This window comes from Oryctolagus cuniculus, chromosome 3 (assembly GCF_051225735.1).
Source record: "Oryctolagus cuniculus isolate XC-2025 breed Fujian yellow rabbit chromosome 3, ASM5122573v1, whole genome shotgun sequence".
NCBI lineage: Eukaryota > Metazoa > Chordata > Mammalia > Lagomorpha > Leporidae > Oryctolagus > Oryctolagus cuniculus.
The window spans coordinates 24366721-24391315 of record NC_142869.1 but is presented as its reverse complement, the minus strand read 5'-3'; the positions used below and the strand labels follow the sequence as shown (position 1 = coordinate 24391315).

Sequence of the window (24595 nt, the reverse complement as noted above, 5' to 3'; positions counted from 1 at the left end):
TATAATATCTGTAACATGGAATCAAGCATCATCTTTCCAATTTTTTCTAAGTAAACTATCTCATGGGAAACTTCACTGCATTTCAAAAACTTAAACAGAAGAAAGATGCTCAGTTTCCATATCAACCAGGCCACTTTATCTTTTGTTTTGCAATATTTATTTGTTCATTTAACCAATGAGTATTCATTTGAATGCCACAAATATTTATTGTGTGTGCAAGTACTGGTAGGAAAGCTAAGATCAAAATAGATCTGTGCCATCATAGAGTTCCAAGGCTAGTGAGAGGAAGAAATACTAAAATTTCAAGTAAAGGTATAAATACTGAAGTACAGAGGCCAGCGGGGGCTTCCCTGCTCACTGAGAGGTAGGTAACATAGTTTGGAATCCCTAATCCATGTTCTTGGCTGGTCAGAAGCTACACTCAAGACTCAGTGCCTCCCTGACTACTGTTCTCATCCAGCCTTGGGCTTCCCAGTCTCTGAGGAATCAGTCACTATTCTATACTTTATTCACAGAATGCATTAATACTGCTTCCAGAACTTCCACACGACACTTATTCCCACAAAGCATTTGTAAGTGCAGTTAACTTTAATTAAGATTTAATGGTGATGGGGACAGTCCATAGCATGGATGAACAACAAATACACATGAAAAAGCATTTAGATATCCCTATCTTTAAAAGTCCATTCAACCACTTTCTCCTGGACTCTCATGTCTTCAATACCCAGCCTTCCACCTCTGTACCACTTCCTCTTTCCTTTCTGCCCTTTCTCCTTCCTTTTGTTGGCCTTCCTTCCATTGCTCAGAAGCAAGCAACCAAACAAAAAGAAGAATAAATCCTTTTTATGCTTTCATGGAACCTGTCCCTTGGGCTCCTGAAGATACCTATGCTGTCAGAGTTATACTTTCTTGTCCAAAAGACTTATCTATATATTATGCTCAACAGAGCCATTTTATACCCTAAGAGAAATTATGCTGCCATCTGTTAAGTTACATATTGTTAGTCTGGATTTATTACATAGTACAAAAAGTGGGAGACACAACAAAGTGCAATGTTAGAAAGGGTGGCGAGGTTTAAACTAAGAAAGCAGGGCAGTAAAGCTTCTCGGAGAACTTGTAAGATGATGAGTTAGGCACAGAGAGTGTGGTGGTTGAGGGGAAGGGAGCATTCCCAGCAGGGATGCACAGCATGTGCTGGAGATGGGAAGGAGCATTGAAAACACAGGCAAGACACTAGCATCGCCAGCTCCCAAAGAGCAAAGGAAGAACAATGGGGGTGAGGTGAGAGGTAAGCAGGGGTCAGATTGCTTGGGTCCTTGTAGTTTGTGAGAATCCAATTTTTATGCTTCTGGCTCTTCCCTAGTAAATGAAATGACATGATGAATTGTTTTTTCTAAACTTTGAGTTTATTGATTTTTGAAACAGAAACAGTGATGCCAAACGGCAAGCTTGTACACAACATACACACACACACACACACACACGGTACATAAAGCACCTGTCTTGAGATCCACTTAATTTAACATTATTAAGAAGTCTATCCGATAGCCATACACACAAATCTGGATCAGCCAAGATTAGCTGAAAATCGTCTTCATATTCATTTTCTGCCCACAGGAATCTTTTCTGTGCAGAAAACCAGAATATGAGGGTTTCTGTAGGACCTTTAAAAAAAGTTGCCTGCCAGCAGCACATGAAGTACCAGTTTTCACAATCTGTATCTGCCCAGCTGACACACCCATTTCCCCCCTAAACAGCTAGTAGCTTCGTGCTCTGCCCTGCGCCTTACTATTGGCATGGCAGGAATTATTCTGAGTTTTGTTCACCACCAGGGCAAACTGCGCTTTCAATTGCATTTTTGTAGAAAGGTGCTTTCTTGGGTTTAGTGAGTCCCTGTGTATTCAGTTACTGAAAATGATATGCATATCCCTTGTAGACAAAATGCCCACTGTTTACTGCCATTGCTAACCTAGCTGGTAGCACTTGGCACATTACAATTGATTCACATATTCATACTGATGCTCATTCTGTTATTTTCTAGAAATAAATTATTTTGCTTGTCTAACCCTACCTACCCCAAATCACCTTACTGTGCTTCTCCACTCTTACTTTTCAACTACTAATACCCATGCCTTTTTAAGCTTTTTATTGAAAGTAATAAATTAAGACATTTGTCTTAAGGTGGTTTTGCCTTGGCACTCTCACAGTGTTGAGTATATAGGAATCCATTTTAGTAGCAACAATATTGACTGACCATAGAAAGTCAACAATGTTGACTTTCCATCTATAACCAGTTAGTCTTACACAATGGTAAATTTCTATATAGTAAAATACTTTAAAATGAAGATGTACTTTTTCGTTCTGTGGCTCTTCCTCAAAGTGAAGCTATTATCCATCTGCTGAGACTGAGTTCTGGATGTGCTGTAACTATAACTGGTCATCCTGTGAGTCAACACTGGTGGTAGAACCTTGGCTGCTGGTGTCAGTAGTTTCATAGGACTTTTGGTCTTTGGCAAAGTTGATGAAAACCTGGTTAGTTGAGGGAAATAAAGCCATTAGTGCTGGTAAGCCAAAGAAAGAATTAAGGTAATTCACATATATATATATATATATATATACACACACATACACATAAAAAACAAGAGAACAAATAAGAAAAGTTGATCTTATAGAAAGATGCCCACACAGATATATGTACTCTCATCAAGAAGCCTTTCAGATAGTCAAATTTAACAGGGGTTTGAATATAGCACCAATATCTATGAATGTATGTATTTGTGAGTGATTAGAACCACTATGTAAATTAGAAGCTGTAGTTGAATATATATAGCCACATAGCTGTATCCATAAGATCTAGATTAGTATCTGTCTACTATGAAGGAGCCCAGTCGCAAATGCTGTCAAATGTTTTTAGAAAAATGCTGAAAGATATTTCACTAGTTTTAAGAGTTCATGCACTAAAGTAAAATTTGTATAAAAAGTCCACATTAACATTATATTCCATTTGTTCTGTTTAAAATAATTGAATCTATTAGCCATGGATTCATCCAAAAACTATTTATCAAAAGTATTTTCTTGGGGGAGGTAAGCATGGTGCTGGTAGTTGGTCAGAATTCAAAGACTAGATCTTCCATGTCAGTTCAGCCACAGTTATTTAAAGTTTCCCATTAAAATGCCCAAAGCCTCATAATAAAATTTACCATAAAATACTGTACCATATATTGACTTTGAGGCCCTCAACTTTATTTTGTCCATAAAAAAAGTTCTTGCCTTTCACATTTTTTTAATATTCCAAAATGAATTTAGAAATAATTTTGGCAATTTATTAAGTTTTTCAGGTGCAGGAATAGATATTGGGTCAATTAAAAGCCAATTGAATGTCATTAAAAACAAATATCCAGCATGTATAATAATTGATTTCTGATATTGGATACATGGGTCATGGTATAAATCTTACCTCTTCCAAAGTGGTCTGACTCACTAGGAAATTAGTAATATTTAAAGCAGTCTTGTTGGTTTCCAGCAGATCAAAAATGTTTGCTACTCCTCCTGCTGTCACTGGTACATGATACTCTAGCATGCTAAGGTGCTGATCCTGTGAGAACCAAAGGAAAATACTATTTTGCAACATTAGGTCATATTGATTTGATTACACAAAAGCTTTCCAGAGAGCTAAGGAAAAGACTGAAATGTACTGCACTGAGAATGCTGCTACTGTGTAAATAATGGGTATGTTTTGAATCTAAAGCTTGAAAAAATGAGATGAAAACTTTTAAGAATATCAAAGAGAAAACAAAAAGTTAATCAGAATTCCAAAGCATTCTACATTCATTTGTACTTACAAAGTCACTATAATCTTGCATGGAAAAAATGTAAAATTATATTTTACATATTAGATTATTCTCATATAAATTTTCTCAGACATCAATTTTAGAAATTTTATAGTTAGAATCATTCTAAAAGGCTAGGAATTAACTATTCAATTTATATTGGATGAGGATGTTAGATACTAAAAGCAAAGAAACCTTATTCAAATGGTGTTGCATTGTTTCTCAGCTCACCCTAAAATTCTTTTCATTGTCTAAATGTTACTCAATAGTATCACCTCTACTTAGAAATGCTTAGGAATATCTTTAATATTTTATTTTGCTAGATACGTAATCAGTTACCATATCTTACCATTCCTTTAAAATCTTTCTCAAATTTCACCATTTGTCTATCAATATTATTATTAGCTTGACAATCATCATTCCACATCTGAGTTACTGTAACAACCTGTTCAGAAGCCTAAAAAGTTTGAACACTCATCTATTCTGGCACTAAGAAGCTAGGATAATTTTTCCTAACACTAGTTTGATCAGGCTGTTTTCTTCCCTCAGAATCAGCCCCTATGATCTCAGCTGCTCATTGCTTGGTCTTTCCTATTGACTTGTGTTTGTATTCTGCCCATCACTACAACCTGGCATCTTGCTTCTTTTTGCTACCAAATCGCACTTTCCTTCTATGAGATCTAAAATTCACTTCAGTACTGAAAAGGATGACCTGTTTACAGAAAAATCAGACTTTTTTCGCCACTTCATTTGACTTCGATAGCCCTAGTCCCATGAGGAGCAGACCAGGAAAAATATAATTTCATCACTTAGTACATAAACACAGATTACAACACAGACATTTACTAAAAGAAAAAGTGTTATAACCAACATGATTTTGTTCAAAGAAGGTGCCCTTTAACTTCTAAATTGGATTTAAATTTAAATGATAGAAAATGGGTTTTGATAAGAAGTATGAAAGCTATTATTTGCTAGAGAAGTTAGCCAAACCTTGGGTAAGCCAACGCAAACATATAGTGCAAAAATAAAAGCATTTTTTTAACAAATACCACATGTTCCCACTCATATGTGGAAGCCAAAAAAGATTATCTCTTAGAAGTAGAGAGTAGAAGAGTGGTCACTGGAAGCTAGGCAGAGTAGGAGGAATGGGGGGTACAGTTAGATCCCAAAATACAGTTGCATAGGAGGAATAAGTACTAGTGTTTTACAGCACTACAAAGTGACTATACTTTATGCCAATTTATTATGTATTTTGTAAAGAACAAGAAGAGAGAACAAAGCTTTCTCACACTATATATATATATATATATATATACACATACACACACACACACACACACATTTTTAAGGGCATGGAGTGTTAATGACACTGAGTTGATTACTATACTTTGTATACATGTATCAGGTAATCATGCTGTACCCCTTAAATATGTACAATTAAAATATAAATTAAAAAATAATTCTTGGGGACAGTCTTGTGGTACAGTGGGTTAATCTACTGCCTACAAGAATGGCATCCCCTATGAGCACAGGTTAGAGTCCCAGATACTCTACTTCTGATCCAGTTCCCTGCTAATGCACCTGGGAAAGCAGTGGACAGTGGTCTGAGTACTTGAGACTCAGATGGAGTTCCAGACTCCTGGGCTCTGCCCTAGTCCATCCCCAGTCATTGTGGCCATTTGGAGTATAAACCAGAGGATGGAAGTTCTCTGTCTCACTCTCTCTCTCTCTGCCTTTCAAATAATTTTTTTTAATATTCTTTCAAAGTGCCTTCTATTTTGTTCACTAAAATCACTTCACATTAATATTGTGCCAAATAGTTTATGAAGTGTGTTTGTGGATACTTTATCATTTAGCTCTCACAGCAATTTTATGAAGTTGATATTATTATTCCTATTTACAGTTGAGAAAAATGAGACTTTAAATATCTTGTGGAAATCACTCAGTCATAGTGAGCTCTGCCCAAGTTTTTCCAATTTCTTTTCATCATTCCACAACTGACTTCCTTTTAAAAACAATCATTTTTACCCACATTATCTTCTACAAGCTGATTATACATCTAAGATGTTATAACGTTAACTTTTTCTGTCAAGTTGATTCAAGTACGTTGTATGTGAGATATATATCATCTGTGGGTGTCCATTCCATGGTTATATAAATGTAAGATGAAATCAATTCTACAGTATTTTAACTAGGCTGGGACTTGAAGATTTGATTTCCACAGAGCTCTGCTCAACCTTTGTGGGCTTATCTTTCAAATGAGAACAAAGGAGATAATCTGCTTCAGCTTTGACATCCTGGGACTCTAAATCTTCTTTCTAAGAAGAAATGCCTTTGGATATGTACTGCCTATCACCACTCAGTTCCTCAGTGTATATAACCAGTAAACTAGCAATGAATATACCTTGAAGATGAGTACAGTATTATCAGAAGGCCTTTGTGAGGAAGAAGTAAATCATGTATGTGAAAGAACTATGTCAACTTTTAACAGCTACAAAAATATAAAATTAATTTTAAGATTGTATTTGTTCATACTCACTGTGCTTTGAGATGTCTTAAGTATCTTGATCTAATAAGTATATCAAGACTAATAGTTTGGAGGCCAGTGCTGTAGCACAGTGGGTAAAGCCACCGCCTGCAGTGCAGGCATCCCATATGGGTGCCAGTTCAAATCCTGGCTGCTGCACTTCTGATCAAGCTCTCTGCTATGGCCTGGGAAAACAGTGAAACATGACCCAAGTCCTTGGGCCTCTGCACCCGTGTGGGAGACCCAGAAGAAGCTCCTGGCTCCTGGCTTCAGATCGGCACAGCTCCAGCCAACTGGGGAGTGAACCAGTGGATGGAAGACCTCCCTCCTTCCCTCCCTCCTCTCTCTCTCTCTCTCTCTCTCTGCCTCTCCTCTCTCTCTGTAACTCTGACTTTCAAATAAATAAATAAATCTTTAAAAAAAAGACTAATAGTAAGGCTATGTTAAACTTAGAAATGGCAAATATCTGCTATGACCAACCAAATTCAAAAGGTGATGCACTTACTTTTAAGTATGTTTTTGGAAAGTGCAGCTGCATGAACCTTGTGAGGGTCTCCATGCTTACTTTGTCATTCTTCAAGTGAACTTTGACAGTAAATCCACGTCCAAACCTAGAAAGAAAAAGTGAAAAATATATTTTGAGTTATGTTTTGCCAAAATAGCTTCCCTGGAGTTCTAGATAATGAAACAGGAACCAAGCTGACCATTGTAGCCTCTTTTCTTATATAAAGACTATCATTTTGCCAGAAAAGTTCAGGATAGGTTGAAAATTAGGAATACAAGTGCACTGTCATGATTTTATATTTATTTTTACCTCTATATAAAGTCAGACACTTTGGTAAAAGCTTTGTTGTTAATAAAATATAAAAACCTGGCCTTTTTTTTTTTTTTTGACATCCATGACTTGGCAACTGATTTTAATTTCTGTGGCTAAATATGAATAATTTCTAATTTAAAGTGACCAAGGTCTTGAGAGGCAAGTCAATGAACATTTGTTGTCAATAATAATTAAAGTCATTGAGGTTTTAAAAATAAATATTGGAGCCAGTGCTGTGGCTAGCAGGTAAAGTCAGCGCCTGTAGCACCAGCATCCCATATGGGCACCAGTTTGAGTCCCAGTTTCTCCAGTTCCAATCCAGCTCCCTGCTAATGTGCCTATGAAAGCAGAGGACGATGGTCCAAGTGCTTGGGCCCCTGCACCCATGTGAGAGACCCTGATGAAGTTCCTGGCTCTTGGCTTCAGCCTGACCTAGTTATTGTGGTCATTTGGGGAGTGAACCAGCAGATGGAAGATTCTCATTCTCTCTCTCTCTCTCTTTCTCACTCTCTCTCCCTGCCCCATCTCTGCTTCTCCTTCTCTTAACTCTGTCAAGTTTAAAAAAGAAAAAAATACATATTAAATCAACAGGATAGCTAGCTGCAGCAAAAATAGAGTCTAAACAAGTCACAACATACTACCTATGGGCAATATAAGGCCTGTTTCATCCTTTTTTTCTCCTATATTAGTTAATATTATATTTAGACAGTCAAGTTATTGTACAGAAAAAAAGCTAACATCCTGAAGTTTGGACTTTAACATGGAATTGTGTAAGTGCATAAACAAGCTTGTGAATATAAACTATTAATTTGATAGTAATACAGTATTTATGCATATTTACCCAATGTGTTCTTCTTTATAAAGTTTATTTATTTATTTTGAAAGAGTTACAGAGAGAGAGGGAGAGACACAGAGAAAGCAACCTTCCAACTGTTGATTTCACTTCCCAGATGGCTATAACATCCAGTTCTGGGCCAGGCCAAAGCCAGCAGCCAGGAGTTTCATCTGGCTTTCCCACATGGGTGGCAGCAGACAAAACACTTAAGTTATCTTCCATTGCCTTTTCCAGGTCTTTAGCAGGGAGCTATATTAGAAGTGGAGCAGCCAGGACTCAAACCATTACCCATATGGGATGCTGGTATCACAGGTGGCAGCTTTACCCATTCTGCCATAATGCCAGCCACCTAATACATTCTTGACTAAACCATTTTGCTTGTGGTAAAAATATTCAGTAGCATACTAAAAGCTTGTGCAAATAGTGAGTGAACACGCTAGATAAAAATCTGTCTTCATTTACTTATCAAAATCTAATTTGTTATTGAGTAAACTTTTGAAGCTTTTTCTTTAGAGTATGTTGGCTGTATCTGTATGTATTTGGCAGAACGACAAAGACAGGGGAATAGCAGGAAGAGAGACATCGTCCATCTGCTGATTTTCTCCCCAAATGGCAGGAACAGCCAGGGCTGGGTCAGGCCAAAGTCAGGAGCCATGAACACCATCTGGGTCTCCCACAAGGAATGCAGGGCCTAAGTACTTGGGCATCTTCTACTGCCTTCCTAGGCACATTATCAGGGAGATGGATTGGAAGAACAGCCGGGACTGCAACTGGCAGTTCTATATGGGATGCTATCATCATAGACTACAACCTAGCTCACTGTACCACAACACCAGCCTTTGTGTGTTATTGTCATTATTAACATTACTATTAGCTTTAAGCCTTCTAGATTTTAAGTCATTAACTGAAAGTAAATCAACCCCTCAATAAAATAATTTTAAGATGTGTCAATTATTGGCTTCCAGTGATTAGCCTCTCCATTTCAGTTTTACTACTCATTGTGGGTTAGGTTGTTGAGATAGTCACTGGAACTGAGTATAGCACCATTAGATTGAGACCTCACACCACAGGTGAACCAGTATTGCTTTGTACCTGCTCTTTATGTGCTGTAAAGATCCAATACATTGGAATCTTCCATTCACCATAATGGCCAGCCTGGTACAGAGAGCTTCACATTCTTCCATGCTGAAAGGAAGAGCAGAATTATGTCAACAATGAGGGCTCAGAAAATCGGGTTGAAGTTCAAGAGCATAATCTTAACTATTTCATTACAACACATTAGAAATACTGCTTTAGATTTTAGCTGTCTTAAGAAAAACTAAAACAAAACCCTTTTAAAATATAAATTAAATGTCTTCAGTTACAGTATATTACTGTTTCTCCTAAAACTTGAGTCCATCTCTTTTACTTAGGGTGCCCCCTCTATCAAACACAATATTTCTTTAAGTTCGCTTTCCTAGGTAATCTTTCCAAAATAACACTGAACTCTTTTCATTATGCCTCATTGCCCATATTCAGTTAGCTTTTATGTTTTTAGATTTATAACTGGTTAACCTATATTTATTATAAAATCTCTAATTTCATGGACTGTGATACCTTAAGACCATATCATGTATTTCTACCCACTTTTTGTAAAAGTTAATAGAGATAGCTGAGAGGGTAGGAGGGAATGACGGATAGTCAAAAGCTATTCAGTCAGTGGGTACTAATGTACAGTTATATAGAAGGTGGTTCAGGTATTCTACTGCACATAGAATCGCCATAGATAATGTACTATAATATATTGTATATTTTTAAAAAATCAGAAGAAAGGATTTTGGATGTTTTCATCACAAAAAATGATAAATGCTTGAGGAGATATTATTACTCCGACTTGAACATTACAAAATGTATACATGTATGAAAACATCATATGTATCTCATATTTTTGTGTATCAATTAAATTTTTTAAAAATCCATTATAAACAAAAAAATTAATGGAAATGAAATAATAAGTAAGTCTCTTGCTATAAACAAATTAACACTTTTTTACTATATGGTAATTATAGTGCAAAGGTGAATATAACACAGACTGTAACGCAAGGCTGACTTCACAAGAGAGGCACAGGTAAAATGCTTTTGTGCTCTTTTATATTTTGTGATGATAATGGTCAACTTCATGGAGGAGATACAAAGGAGCTGGCTGTGGAAGAACTGGTGATATTAGAACATAGAGAAATTTTGTGAGATCATTTCAAGTAGAAAACATAGCAGAAGAAAGGGTATAGAGGTGGGAAGGGGATCTGGGTGGACGTGGAAACACAAGTCATTCAGACTGAAAGGAGGGAGTATCAGGGAGAAAAGACCGGAAATTTGGATGAGGCCAGATGACACAGAAGGCCTTGCATCCTAAGCTTAAGGGTTCTCTGCTTTATTTTATAGGCAACAGGGAGTCAAGGTGACCATAAATCATGAGAAATTTGTTTTTAAAAAGAACTTGGATCCTGGCCCATCACGGGAACCATAGTTTCCCTATAAAACCTACTTGACTTGCTTCTGCTGCTATCAGCGTAAAACAGTTGAAAGCAAGATGTTCATTTTCTGAGCAAATCTCATGCAGGATTACCTTTTCACATCCATCACCCTAAGATGGTGTTATTAGACTTTGAAGGCCCAGGACTCAGTTTACCTGTGAGATGTCAGGATGACAGAACATTTGCTCTGCACTTCTTCTGAAATGATCTTCCAGAGATGCCGTTTTGACTTAGGATCCATCCCTGAGCTTGGCTCATCCTTAATAGAAAGTTACAAGAAAAATGTACCAAATTAATTAATTTTTGATGAAGTTCTTTACATGAATCCCTGAGTCTCACTTCCTTAGAACAGAAATCATTTCTTGAGGTCCTGTGACTAGTTGTTTTATACTTAATAGGCTTTTTTCTGCTGCTGTCAAAAAGCTCAAAATTAAACATTTAATATTGTCGATCTGTTTAAAAAGGTGTCTCAGTGAAGTTGACACCCTGTTACTTTACTTCTGTCTCTTATGTTTCTATGGAAAATTTTCTGCTTCAATTACTGACAAAGCAGACTTTTTACATTTAATTCTACATTGTCACGTATATGTTTGAAGCTACATCAACATGATTGCCACCCTGCTCCTGATAGCAGAAATGTGGCTGTGAGTAATAATGTGCTATGTGAAGCAGAAAAAAACACAACTTAATATTTCAGTTATTATGTTTGAGCTCTATTTTCAGTTCTATGTTTTTAATTGAAATTTAACACTCCTTGGGGAAATAAAAATGACATTTGTAGAAATTATCAAGTACAAAGATATACATCATTTTTCAAAAGGAATGATGCTTTGAAAATTTGTTCAGACACAAAATTCAAAAACATAACAGTACATAATATAACCAAGTAATAATACTTCTTAACAGATGATTTAAAAGAAAAAGTATAGGTCAAAAATAGGCAAAATTTTGGAACTAATGTGGGATAGCGGGTAAAGGTATTGCCTGTGATGCCAGCATCCCTTATGAGTGCAGGTTCAATTCTTGGTTGCTCCACTTCTGATCTGGTTCCCTTCTAATGGCCAGGAAAAAGCAGTGTAAGATTACCCAAGTTTTAGGCTCCTGCCACCTATGTGGGAGATCATTTATGAAGCTTATGGATCCTGCCTTTGGCCTGGCCCAGCATTGACCTTTGTGGTCATCTGGGGAGTGAACCAGGATGAAGACCTCTGTCTCTTGCTCTCTTTCTGTAATTCTGACTTTCAGAGTAAATTTTAAAATCTTTCCTAAAAAAAGGAATATATAGAAGTTTTAAAAATATAACTAATGGGGCCAGCGCCATGGCTCAATAGGCTAATCCTCCGCCTTGCAGTGCCGGCACAGCGGGTTCTAGTCCCAGTTGCGGCGCCAGATTCTGTCCCGGTTGCCCCTCTTCCAGGGCAGTGGAGGATGGCCCAAGTACTTGGGCCCTGCACCCGCATGGGAGACCAGGAGAAGCACCTGGCTCCTGGCTTCGGATCAACGCGATGTGCCAGCCACAGTGCACCGGCCGCGGCAGCCATTGGAGGGTGAACCAACGGCAAAAGGAAGACCTTTCTCTCTGTCTCTCTCTCTCACTATCCACTCTGCCTGTCAAAAATTAAAATATATATATATATATGTATATAAAACTAATGGTAAATATGTACATAGGATAACCAAAAGTTTTTTTAACACTAAAAAGTTAAATTTAAAGAAAAATGAGTATCAACTTGGGAAAACCATAAAAGATACTTTTACTGAAAATTTTGAAGAAGACAGCATATATAGTAACTGCATGCAGACGAATATCAATACCTTTCTCTCACAGCTTGCATTTCAGTTCAGCTCATTAATACATAATATTTACATAGCACTTTTAACATTTTAAAATGCTTTACATCTATTATCTCACAGGGGTGCCTAAGGATTGTTTCATTCAATTTAATGGACATTTACACAATAGAATTTCATTATAAGCATCAGTTGGCAGTGATATAATACATTATAAGCTTCTGGTATTTCGAAAGATGGGCTATGCATTATTCTATCTGGGCAGTTTAAATGGTTTGATCCACTATATGACTTAATCCTTGGAATAATGTGCTGATTGATAGCTGGATTTTTATTGCATATAGTTAAAGCTTTTTGGAGTTCAGAAGTCCTTGAATATAGAGGATCTTCAAAAATAACACTGAGTTTGTTTTTGTGAAACAAACACCATTCTATTTTATTTTTAACTTAATAGTTTATCTTTTTCAGATAATATATTCCTAGTTTACATTATACTTAATGGCTCTACTAACTAAAGAATTCAACAAAGAAAAAGTAAAAAGACCATGGTCCAGTGGGAAAATAGGCAAAGGCTATAAAAACTAATCAAATGAAAAGATGTTCAACTTCACTCATATAAATTTAAAATAGTCACAATAACACTAATTCTGTAGTAGTATATAATTCCTATCAATGTGTTGGACAAATATTTAAAACAGACAAACACCGTTTTAGAATGTTGAGCCTGGGAAACAGAATACTATCTCACCAACTATATGTAATTTATATGTCCAGGTCATCAATAATTTTTCAGATCTAAAAATATTAATGTTTAATGCATTTGTTGCCCCATCCCCTCAAGTTCAGATACAGTAATGTGGCATAGTGTTGATTACATCCTAAGCTAAGTAACAAGAAAATAAAATTTTAGCAAAATACATAGTCTTAAAATATGTCCATTCTCCTTAGTAGAAGCTGGGCAGTATTAGTTTACCTGATCAGTTCCTTACAGAAAAAGAGATATGATTTCTTCAGTCAAATAGGAATCAAGTTCTGCAATGATTCACAATCTTACTTACTCATTTAGACACCTGAATTTGTTTCAGCAACTCTCCCTCCCTGCCAAGTGTTTCCTCTTTGTATTTTTAAGACTTATGTATTTATTTGAAAGGCAGGATTACAAAAAGAGAGGACAGACAGTGAAAGAGATCCTCCACCCACTGGTTTACTTCCCAAATGACCACAATGGCCAGTGTTGGGCCAGGCTGAAGCATCCTGGTCTCCCACATAGGTAATACAGGTCCAAGCACTTGACCTATCTTCTGTTACTTTCCCAGGTACATTAGCAGAGAGGTGGATTGGAAGTGGAACAGCCAGGACTCAAATTGTTGGCTGTTATGGAATGCTGGTGATGCACACGGCAGCTTAACCCACTGTGCCACCATTCTGGCCCCAAGTCTTTCCTTTGAAACCCAATGAATCCACAACTTCAGCCAAATATTTTTGAGAGCATCTTGTTGTGGTCACAGATAATTTGTTGATGTAAATTCCCTGAGTGAAGTAGTATAGGGGAAGTGGTTTACATAGTATCTGGCACATAGACCTCACTAAATGTTGACTGTGATAATGATGAAGAAATGTTGACACACACAATTGGATATGCTATTTTAATTTGATAGTAGCCTTTTTCATAACCACTCTCTTACCAGCAGAAGAATGGAAGGTTTTCCTATCAAAGCCAGCGCAGTGGATAATTTTCTCTTTGTGCCGTAACTGCACATAGAGGTAGGTCGGTCCTTGTAGGGCATCAGGTGAAGTCTCCTCAGGAGTTTATGTACAGTCTGTGGACAATGAAAGAGGAATTACGTTGGCTTTCCTTGGCCAAACCTTTAAAGCACCAAACAAAAAAAATCTGATTTGAAAGAAAAATTTTATCATGGAGGACATAAACCTACTCAAAACTGAAACAGTTCAACACAGATTTTATTTTCATTTTCAAAGGAACACTTAAAATTAATAGCTCAATTAAAGAAATAAAAGCAATTCCTTAGAGGTTCATTTTCAAGTGAGATCCCCCCAAAATGTGTGTCTCTGTGTGTTTATAATTGTAGATTAGTTTATGCTGTATTACAGCAGGATCCTCTTGTAAATCTTCAAAGAGCTAAAAGAGAATTCACAAGGCAGTTTTCTCATTCATTGACACCATTGCTTCATCTCTCTTCTTACTGAGTGCTATCACAAAAGCTTTATGACTATTTAAAACTGACCCAGTATCAAAACTTTAGCACATTAGGGAGCATTGGTTCATGTGGTTATTTCTGTAGTTAGATAGTCCCAGGCAAATAATGAAATCCTAGTTGGACTGTTAACAACAAGTCCTCAGGGCTGCAGAAACAAAGGAAGCTGCCCTAAGGGTTAGCCATTCCATGAAAAAGGGAAATAGTTGCAGTGAAGTACAAAATCACAGATTAAAAAGAAAATGGAAGTTAATATATTTTCTTTGAGCATTTTGGAATTAATACTGTATATTAGCGCTTATCTAAACATAAAGGATATACAGACATCAACCACCAATGCACAACCCATAGCCAAATGCAAGTGTAATGCTCTTTTTGATACTTCTTAAAAGAAAGACAGATCAAGGGGTTACTACTGTTGACTTCATATAATCAGGTTAGGATGGGTTCATTGTCGTTGTCAGCAGGAAAAAGCCATGGCTTTCCAGATGTCAAGTAGGTGTGAGACAGAAGAAGATGCAGAAATAAAAGTGGCTTTCAAATCAACTGGTTTCCCATCCATGTACTCACTTCTTTAATATCCTTCTCTGGAATTCCATGTAGCCTGGCATAGAAATACAAATGTTCTTCCACAGTTACCAGATCATCTAAGGCATCTTCCTGAGGGCAGTAGCCAACTAATGAGCTGTGAGAGTCAACATGACCCAGAGATCTGAATTAAGAAGATCAAACCATAGGTGAGTTTCAAAGGAGATGTCCCACTTGGTCCCCAAATACTGAGAATGTAGTTCAAGTTTAGTCATGGTAGTTGGTGATTTTGACAAAATAGGGTAAAATAATCCCACTTTTAGAACCAGATTTCAAGGTTTACAAATTTCAACTCACTTCAGTAAATTTTTTACTCCTAGGAATTTAACAATATGACTATAAGATAAAATACTCATATAAATTATCTTTCTCATTGAACTAGGTTGTTTTCAAAGCCTTAGTGTTTCATACCCAGTCTTATTTCTGATCAGAATGTTTCCACTTGAAGGAATTATGTCTCCAGTCAGCATCTTGAATATAGTAGTCTTTCCTGCTCCGTTCACCCCAAGAAGGCCGAAGCACTGGTTTGAGGAAGCAGGAAAAAAAAAAAAAAAAGATGTGTCCTTAATCTAAACCAAAGATATGTTGTTGCTGTGTCTCTTTCTTCCTTCTCCCTGGGTGAAATAAATTACTTATAAATGTAAATCACTAGAACTATTCACGGATGCTGTAGTGTTCTCATGGCATTTGGTAAAACTTCCCATTTTAAAACAAATGGGTACTTATGTATTATTGTTTTTCTTTAAGCATCTGAACATTCATATGTATATCAAGGGCTCATTTTACACATTATATTATAGCAATCTTCTATGTGACATAATAAAATACCCTACGAGTAGATGTGCTAACCTGAAGAAGTAATTATATTTATAGATTTCACATTATTCACACAAAATCAGAACTTCACAGAAAAACCTACTGAAGCAATACTTTCTTTATGCTGCCGAATAAATTTGATGCATGTACTTTATAGCTCTGCTCTAAAAACTAAGGGAGATAGCCATATTCTCTTTCTCCTTTCAATGCTGCCTTAACACTGCTCTATGAAAACAGCAAGAATAAAAATGGATGCAGTTCTAGGACCTCATTTCTGAAAACTTCTGATACTTTTATGCTGATTTTTTTTAAGAAGTTTGGAAATTAAAGCTTGAGAGAGCACCCTAAATGGACTTCATGACTGATCGTTCCCTGTAGGGAAGACAGTAATATGAAAAGGGACTCAGGACTTGCTGGACAGTAGGAGTTGGTGATTCCTCTCTGCCAAGAGAGAACACTTATTGGGCAAATAACATGTGGATATATGTGAAATAAATATATGTATATATATTTACACATAAATAAAAGTTTGTATTTATATATGGAAATATTCAGAGATTGACTCATAATTCTAGAAAAAAAGGTATGTATTACTAATTTTACCAATAAAAAGGACAGTTAGAAGGAAAACAGTTACCTCTCCAGCAGGTATCCCAATACTGATGTTGTTTACAGCTACAATCTTTTTGTGGATAAGCTGGTAGGTCTTTGTGAGACGATGGAGTTGGACCAGGTCAAATTCAGCTGCACCACTCTCAACTCTTAATCTCTCAGCCTGCACATCTTCATCTTCATCTATTGTCTCCATTACAGGTGAAGAATTAAATTTCCTGAAGAAGAGTCTAAAAATAGACCCAGTGATTTTACATCAATTATTTTATATCAGTGATTTTTAAATGATGCCCTTGGATTTTGACATGTTTTAATGGGTTTTCTCTTCACTGAAAGTGTACCATAGTATTTAGGTTTCTCTTAAATGTGTTATATATGTATATTATGCTACTCAAATAACTTGAAAATTAGCATAGACTTTTCACCAAACTCACCATGATATTTCAGAAATAGATTTTGCTTTCCATGCCTTAAGTGATTACAGTTCCACTGTTAAAATTAAGAACTTAGGATCAGTGCAGTGATGTAGCACATAAAGCTGCCACCTGGGGTACCAGCATCCCAGATGGGCACCAGTTCGAGTCCTGGTTGCTCTACTTCTGATCTAGCTCCCTGCTAATGTGCCTGGGAAAGCAGCGGAAGATAGCTCAAATACTTGGGCCCATGCATCCATGTGGGAGACCGAGAAGATGCTCCTGGTTCCTGGCTTTGGACTCGCCCAGCTCCAGCCATTGGGGCAATTTAGGGAGTGAACCAGAGGATGGAAGACCTCTCTGTGTCTCCCCTTCTCTCTCTCTGTACCTCTGCCTTTCAAATATATAAATAAATCTTTCAAAATGTTTCATTTGTATATGTAATATAATATACATGATATAAAAAAATCAAATGGTATTAAAGAATGTATAGTGAAAATTAAATCGTCTTCTACTACATATTGTTTTCATCACCAAAAGCACTAAAATTAGAGAGAGTCTATGGATAGGTGTATATAAACGATATACATTTCTTTTTAAAGCAAATGGTAATATACTTTACACTTAGTTCTGAACCTTGCATTTTTCATTTAATATATATTAAAGAAAATCCTAAATATTGCATGGAGAACTATATCCAACTTTCTAATTGCAGATTAGTAGTATATCTATGAATGCATGTATATAATTGATTTACCTAGTGTCTGAATTAAGGACATAGACGTTATGTCTATACTTTCACTACTGGAAATGGTTATAAGGATGAATAATTTTATACATGCATAATTCTACACATATGTGAGTATATCTATTGGAAAAATTTCTAGAAATGGAATGACTAGGTTAGTGGTATGTGCATTTGTTTTAATTTGTGATGCTATCCTCAAGTTATCATTTGCTTTTCCCCAACTCATTTTCAAAATGATATATACTCTATCCTCTCCCATTTCTTCCTATGAAACTCCAAACTTCCAAATTCAACTCAAAGACTATATCTTCTCTTTATGCAAATATCTTCTCTCCACCAATGAATCTCAATCTCTTTATGGTTAACAACATTTTCTCACTCTACAGCAATACTTGAGATACATAGGAAGGTTAGATAACTGTTTACTAGAATGAAGTGAATGGTGAATCATGCTTCAATTTTTGGAAGTTTTTTGAGCAAAATATGTTCAAATTACTAAGAGAAAAGCTTAGACTGTTGACCCTTCACTGAGTATTTTTAATTCAATTCCATCATTAATATCAAACACTATATTTTCATTATATTTACCTGAATTTCTTGATTAGCCACTCATTGATTAGGAGTCGCAAGAGAAAGAACATGGTACCCTGAGCAACCAAAGCCACAAACATTGCTCCCAGTTTATCCATCTCAAAGGTTTCACTTGGGTATTCCACTCCATATGCTTTTAAGAAGTCTAAGACTGACTGTTGTTGAGAAAGTTCAATCAAACCATAGCCAAAACAGAATTGTGGGAAAATCAGGAAAATGCGCTTGAGGGTTTCAGAAATAAGTTCTAAAGTCTGAAATAAGGAAACAAAGATAAATTTCAATGTTATGCCTCCAAAAATTGACAAAAATATTTAAACTAGATATGGATAAATATTGAAATCTGTGAAGTTTGGTAATGTAGATTGAGAGTTATCTTACATGTATGCTGAATTTGCATCAAATGTTTACTATAAACAAACGGCAGAAGGGTTGTATTTTTCTTGCGGCAGCCTAAGCTGTTGGACCTAATCTTGGAGACAAAATATCTTCTAAACCTACCTTAGACCTTTGGAATATAGAACTAGAGAAGATACTGGATGTAAATGGTATTGGTAGGTGCCTGTGTGATGGAGGTACTTTATTTATGTAAAGTTTCAGAACCTAAGGTAATTCCTACTTGAACAGGACTAAAATACTGAAATGAAATGGAAGGATGGACAACATCTCAAAGAAGGGCGAAAGGCTCGTTTTCATGTTATTCACATTTGGAGCCAACTACTTCCTCCTCATGGATTTTTCTTCCTCCTCCTAAAGTGTGCTTATCTATTTCTCAGCTCACTTCATTTCCTTTCTATTCTTTTCTGTTCAATTGCTTGGCACTGTTAGTACTTCTCTTCTCACTAATCATAATCGTCAGCTTTGAATGGAAAGTGATGCTTACAATGAAGTAGATTCCAATACATGATTGAAAGGGAGTGAATTAGGTTTTTTTCTCTGTGAATGTTCGAATGAATTTTAACCTATAGTCATATGAATAAGCCATTATTGTCCTTGTCACTAGCAGACCATGAAGATTTGTTAATGAGTAAAATGTTTAGCTAATTGTTTGCATGATTTATGCAGAGCTATATAATATATCTGATTTCACTTCTGTCACCCCACTTAAGCCCTATCAAATGTCAATTGTTTTGACACTTAGTGAATATAATCAGCAATAACCTAGATAGAGCCTTAGAAAGAATTTTTAAAAGCTGTACTTTATTCTCTCCTAAATTTAATGGAATTCAATCATATCCTTTGCTATTTAAAGAATGCAGAATAAAGAAAAATTTTCACCTTGAACATGTTAACACTTTTGATACATTCACTGAAGTTTCACAGACTAATAAAAGATCTTACCGGATCATTAGGCTTTTCCTTGGAAAGAAAGTATACCACAGACAGGGAAACAATGGAATTGATGCCAAAAAACAAGTTGACACAGACATAAGTGATAAAGGCCATTCCTGTTTCATGGAAGAGCCCAGCCAGTAAGTACATCCATGAAAACGTTGCATATCTGTAGGTTAATAATACTGAGAATCAAAATTCTGTCGTAATCATTCTATTTTATAATATAATAAAATTAAAACTTAGATGAAGTTCCAAAGTAAAAATTCACATTAGGGATAAGTTGCCAAGCCTTGCGACCAGATCTCTCTTTCAACCTCTTTTTGACCAAAAAAAAAAAAAAAAAAAAAAACCATCCAAAGAATGTTTATCAAATAACAATAAGAATCCACTACAAATTAATCCCCTCTGGAGATGCTATTATCTGGAGCAGGCAGGAATTTTTGTTGCTTAGAAATATGGGTATAATCAGTATAAATCATATCATTTAGAGCTGAGGAAAATTAATGACATCAATGTAAGGTAACTAAGCAGAAACAGCATGGTTAGAGGCTAGATAGCATGTATGAGTAGAGACTTGAGAAATTTTTGAAGTGATTAAATAGAGTGAAAGGAACAAAAGACAGAGAGGCCCTGCATCACCTAAAATTGCTAATTAAGAAACAAAAAAAAAATAAATAAAATTGCTAATTAAGGAATACTACCTCTGTACTTAGGGCACGAAGAATTGTTACACTAGTTATTGATTATATCATCATGTATTAGCCTAATACAGAAACATCAGTGTTATGTGTGTGCCCTTAGACATCAATAACAAAATAATTAAAAATAAATGTATATGAATTTATATGAAGATATAGTATATAGTGATAGAAAGTATATATAATTTGTAAAAACATAAATTCACACATGTATACACACTTCTGCTCATCATAAAGCCTTTTTTGTATAAATTAGATTGCATTTGTAAATTGATACACATGACACTGGCATCCAATAAGTACTCATTAATGTTAGGTATTGCAATTAATAATAGCAGCATTAATTTTCAGAGGTATTTTATGGTTCACAGACTATAGACTAACAAATGTAATGTACTGTTAGTCATCATTCATGTCAAATGAAACCCTAAGACAATTGGAAATTAGCTAATAAGATTAGGTTCTACTTGTGTCAAGCAGCATTGAGTTTTGTAAATTCTTCTTTCATTTTTCATCAGCAACTTACCCAAACAGCAGAAGCAGGAGAGATACAGCACCTAGGTTGTTTTCACTATAGAAGGCAGGTAATTTGAAAATTGCAATGACACCAATTGAAAATGTTACAGGTACCAAGTAGAAGACCTAGGGGAATATGCAAAACAACATTTACTATGTGGCAAGTATTTTTCAAAAAAATGTATAGCCCATCTATAACTCTTGCAACAAAACACCATTTGAAAGAATGAATTTTTATTTTTGTTTCCATTTTTTTATAATGATCAGCTTATTTTACATAGATTTCATTTGAGAATTTGTCTCCTTCCATATCAGGTCAAGGTAGTCATCATGTTTCTATATACCCAAGAAGTCCGTGGTGTTCCTGCCTCTGAGCTTTAAGACTTGGGACCATTCAGTGACAGAGGTTCACTAAGAAAGATGACAGCCAGGCATCTTGGCATTAGATTCAGTCCTCAAAGTATTAATTTAGTTTTGAATCCTGCAACTCTCTCAGGTGGTTGATATCTATACTTGGTTACCAGCGTGAGTCACTCTGTGAAAAACAGTAGAGCAGTGAGTCTCACACCTTCTTGGAATCGCTGGTGTGTGAACAAAGAATGCAAAGTCTTGTTGGCAAGTAGAAATATTAAATGCTAAGGAATCTGCAGCGAGAAGCAAGCAAAAATTACAATGGTGTAATTTAATGAGAGAGGAGGGAATTGAATCTCTTAAATTGAAATGAGCACCAGAAGGAAGACAACAGAATCCAAAATAGTAAGGAGACTTTCACAGAGGTGTGTACTTGAAGCTTTCTTAACATTAACGCTCCTATTAAGTCCAGAGCAATCATTACCATTCTTTTAGATTTGACTTCTATAACAAACACATTTCAGACCTCACTGGATACATCAACAAAACGGATATGCAGTTAATTACTCTCCAGCTCTTCAAGCCAGTTATCTCCAGAGCAACTTGGCCAATTTCACCATAATCATGAGGCAAATGTATAATTGTGGGCTTTTGGCCAGCACTGGCACACTTAGAGTCAAGGAAAACCACATGAACTTTGGAACCATCTTATGCAAATGAGAGAGGTGTCAATAAAATATATCTTTTCTTTCCCTACTAATCTTCTCTGATACTTTATTCAGCAGGGGCTGCTACTTCAAATTTTTCACTATTCATTGATTAAATTTGTATAAACTTGGTTATTTGACACTATTGAGTAAGGCTATTATGATGCTAGGCTTAACATTTATTCAGAGTAGTGACTTCCAGATGTACTTAAAAATCTCCTAAGGGATCTCATTAAAAATGCATATTCTCCATGCTCCATTCCCATGATATGCATTTTATAGCTCCAGAGTGAGGCCCAGGAATCTGTATTTTAACAAGTGCTCCAGGGAATTTATGAGAGCCCACAGAGCTGGGGGAAGGTGGGTTTCTCTTTCCTTCAACCACTGGCAGAATGTCAATCTGACTCTAATTGTTTTTCTTGGTATACTCTATTTGTAATTATAATATGAATAAAATAGATTAAATAACTCTTAAACATAAAACAGATGCTTCCTATCCAAATTCATCCTGTCTCTCCTGCTAGGGTATTAATCACTCACCATGTCATATATGAAGTTTGTTACCCAGTAGCACGTCACACCAATGCCTGAAATGTGCTGCAGCTGCTTGGCCTTTGTCTGATGCTCCCTTACAACGTAGGTGACAAAGCTGGCGGTCGTGACGGAGTAGCCCATTAGGATGGACAGTGCCACTAAAATATCGATTAAACTGCTGATTCTATAGAGAGCAACAGGGAGAGGAAAACACACTTAAGTTTGTGGAAATCCTTTCCTTTCAGAGATTCCTGACTAAAGCTATCAACCAAACAACGCAAGCATTGTTTGTGACACAAAGCCTTCCTGCAAGGCAACTAGGTAATATCTTCTACATGACTCTCCTGTGACCCTGGAAAAAATGTAATTTCTGTGCATCTGAATTAACTAGGAATATTTGATACAAAAACCTCAGTCTCCAAGGGTTACAGGGTAGGCCAAGGATATATGGCTCTTTAGCACAGAAATTGTCCTTAAATGCTATGCAATTGGAAGGAAGTTGAAGTGATGAAGAACTTAGATACTTGTCTCATGAGAGCTGCAGACTCTCTGAATCTGCAGTCAACAGGCTCCACTTGGCAACCCCACTCAACGTGCTTTCAGAAACTTCCTTTTATGCCAGCTGGTGACTTATTTTACCAGCCCATCTAGATTGACATTAATTCAGATACAACTGTGATTTCCATTTATAGCACTTTTAACTGCTTACGTGGCTTGTTCTTGGTCTTGTACTCCAGGATAAGGATGGCTATACATGATGATACCTTTAAAAAGAGACAATTTTTCTATTAGTAGATATTCAGTTAATTAAAAAATACCTATTTTTAAATGAATAATGAATATACTTTCCTTCCTATGCTCTTATCTAAAGAATCTTACTTTGGGGATCCTCTTTTAAAAGAAAATGATTTTCCCCCTGATTTCATCAATGTCACACAGTTGGTGGTGTCCTCGTAAAAAGTTTTCTTTAGAAGGGGGGGATCAAGAATTTACATTTCTTATATTGCATTTTCCTCTCTATTACATTTAAATAATTATTTTTCCATTTCCTTCTATCTGGTCATATGTATATTTGTATTTACTAGTGCTTCAGAAATGCAGGACTCTGAATTAAGCAACTCTAAGGTTGGGCCCATTATAGGAGGGACCCCTAAAGAACAGACACCACCTTATCCCTCCTCGCTGTGCTATGGCTGTGACAGGTAAATACTCTCCTTCTCTACTACTTTTAAAATACCTGTCTTTCTAGAGCTCTTTTAGAGCAGGGTTTCAGAGCTTCAGCTAGGCCAAAGGCATTTTTAGTGCAACATAAAGGACCAGGAAGATTCAACAATATTTGCTTGCTCCAGAAAAGTTGTCACTTAATTTCAATATAGTCTCAAATTATCTGGGTTTCTTAGAGTTGTTTATACATTCTGAGTTAGGAGCAAGGCTCTTTCCCCGAATTCTTAGAGGGCCTTGATTAGCTGGAATCAAAAATGATCTGGCACCAGTTTCCCAAAGAAGCACAGTAAAAATGCAAAGTCTGCATTCTCTGGTAACTGTAGACAAGATTAGCTTCGGATGGAAGTGAGGCTTTCCCCTAAATGCTTGTTCAATCAGAGTTATAAACTAAGAGAGAACTTATTGCTTGTATAGTATGTTTATTGTTTTAAACGACTAAGTCCCTTGTACAGCATCTATATGTACATAGTACAAATGATTTTAAAGATATATTCTCTACATTAATGTACTTATAATTTCTATTTCATAGAATGTGATATGTTTTGAAGTTGAGTCCTACAATGGTTTTGTGTTAAAAAATATAAAGTATACAAATAAACTAACAGCAAAAATAAATTTGAACTATAATTTTAGTCACATCATAAAGAATGTACTTTTCTTATTTTTTTCTGTAAGTTAATGGACCCATTTAAAATGGAAATTCAATTTTCCATGGGGCCCTACTTAAATCCTGTTGCTAAATTATAATATAAGCAGTAGGAAACTTTTATTTCTCCTTTGTATTACAGAAATAAGAAATACTCTACTTCATCAGAAGAATCTTTGCAAATATATTTTATTCCTCCATGCAAAAACCTGGAAAACAAGTTGTTTTAATATACATATTTTTTGTAAATATGTCAGGGTTTAGGCTCTATATTAGAATCAATTCTGGAT

The 24595-nt window shown here is 36.0% G+C and overlaps 1 protein-coding gene across 1 annotated transcript in view; it reads right to left on the bottom strand.

The window, feature by feature from the left end:
• Positions 1-1393: 1393 nt before the first annotated feature.
• The window catches only part of ABCA12 (ATP binding cassette subfamily A member 12), a 183905-nt gene continuing 160703 nt past the window's right edge, over positions 1394-24595 (bottom strand). Inside the window, exons 40-53 of the mRNA XM_051848234.3 lie at positions 23145-23199; positions 22442-22619; positions 20854-20969; positions 19636-19795; positions 18295-18548; positions 16571-16775; positions 15529-15638; positions 15100-15241; positions 13999-14133; positions 10678-10781; positions 9102-9194; positions 6863-6968; positions 3458-3595; positions 1394-2529 (exon numbers count right to left, since the gene is read on the bottom strand). Coding sequence (XP_051704194.2) covers positions 2428-2529; positions 3458-3595; positions 6863-6968; positions 9102-9194; positions 10678-10781; positions 13999-14133; positions 15100-15241; positions 15529-15638; positions 16571-16775; positions 18295-18548; positions 19636-19795; positions 20854-20969; positions 22442-22619; positions 23145-23199 — 1898 coding nt within the window. The 3' untranslated portion in view covers positions 1394-2427. The remainder of the gene's footprint in view (positions 2530-3457; positions 3596-6862; positions 6969-9101; positions 9195-10677; positions 10782-13998; positions 14134-15099; positions 15242-15528; positions 15639-16570; positions 16776-18294; positions 18549-19635; positions 19796-20853; positions 20970-22441; positions 22620-23144; positions 23200-24595) is intronic.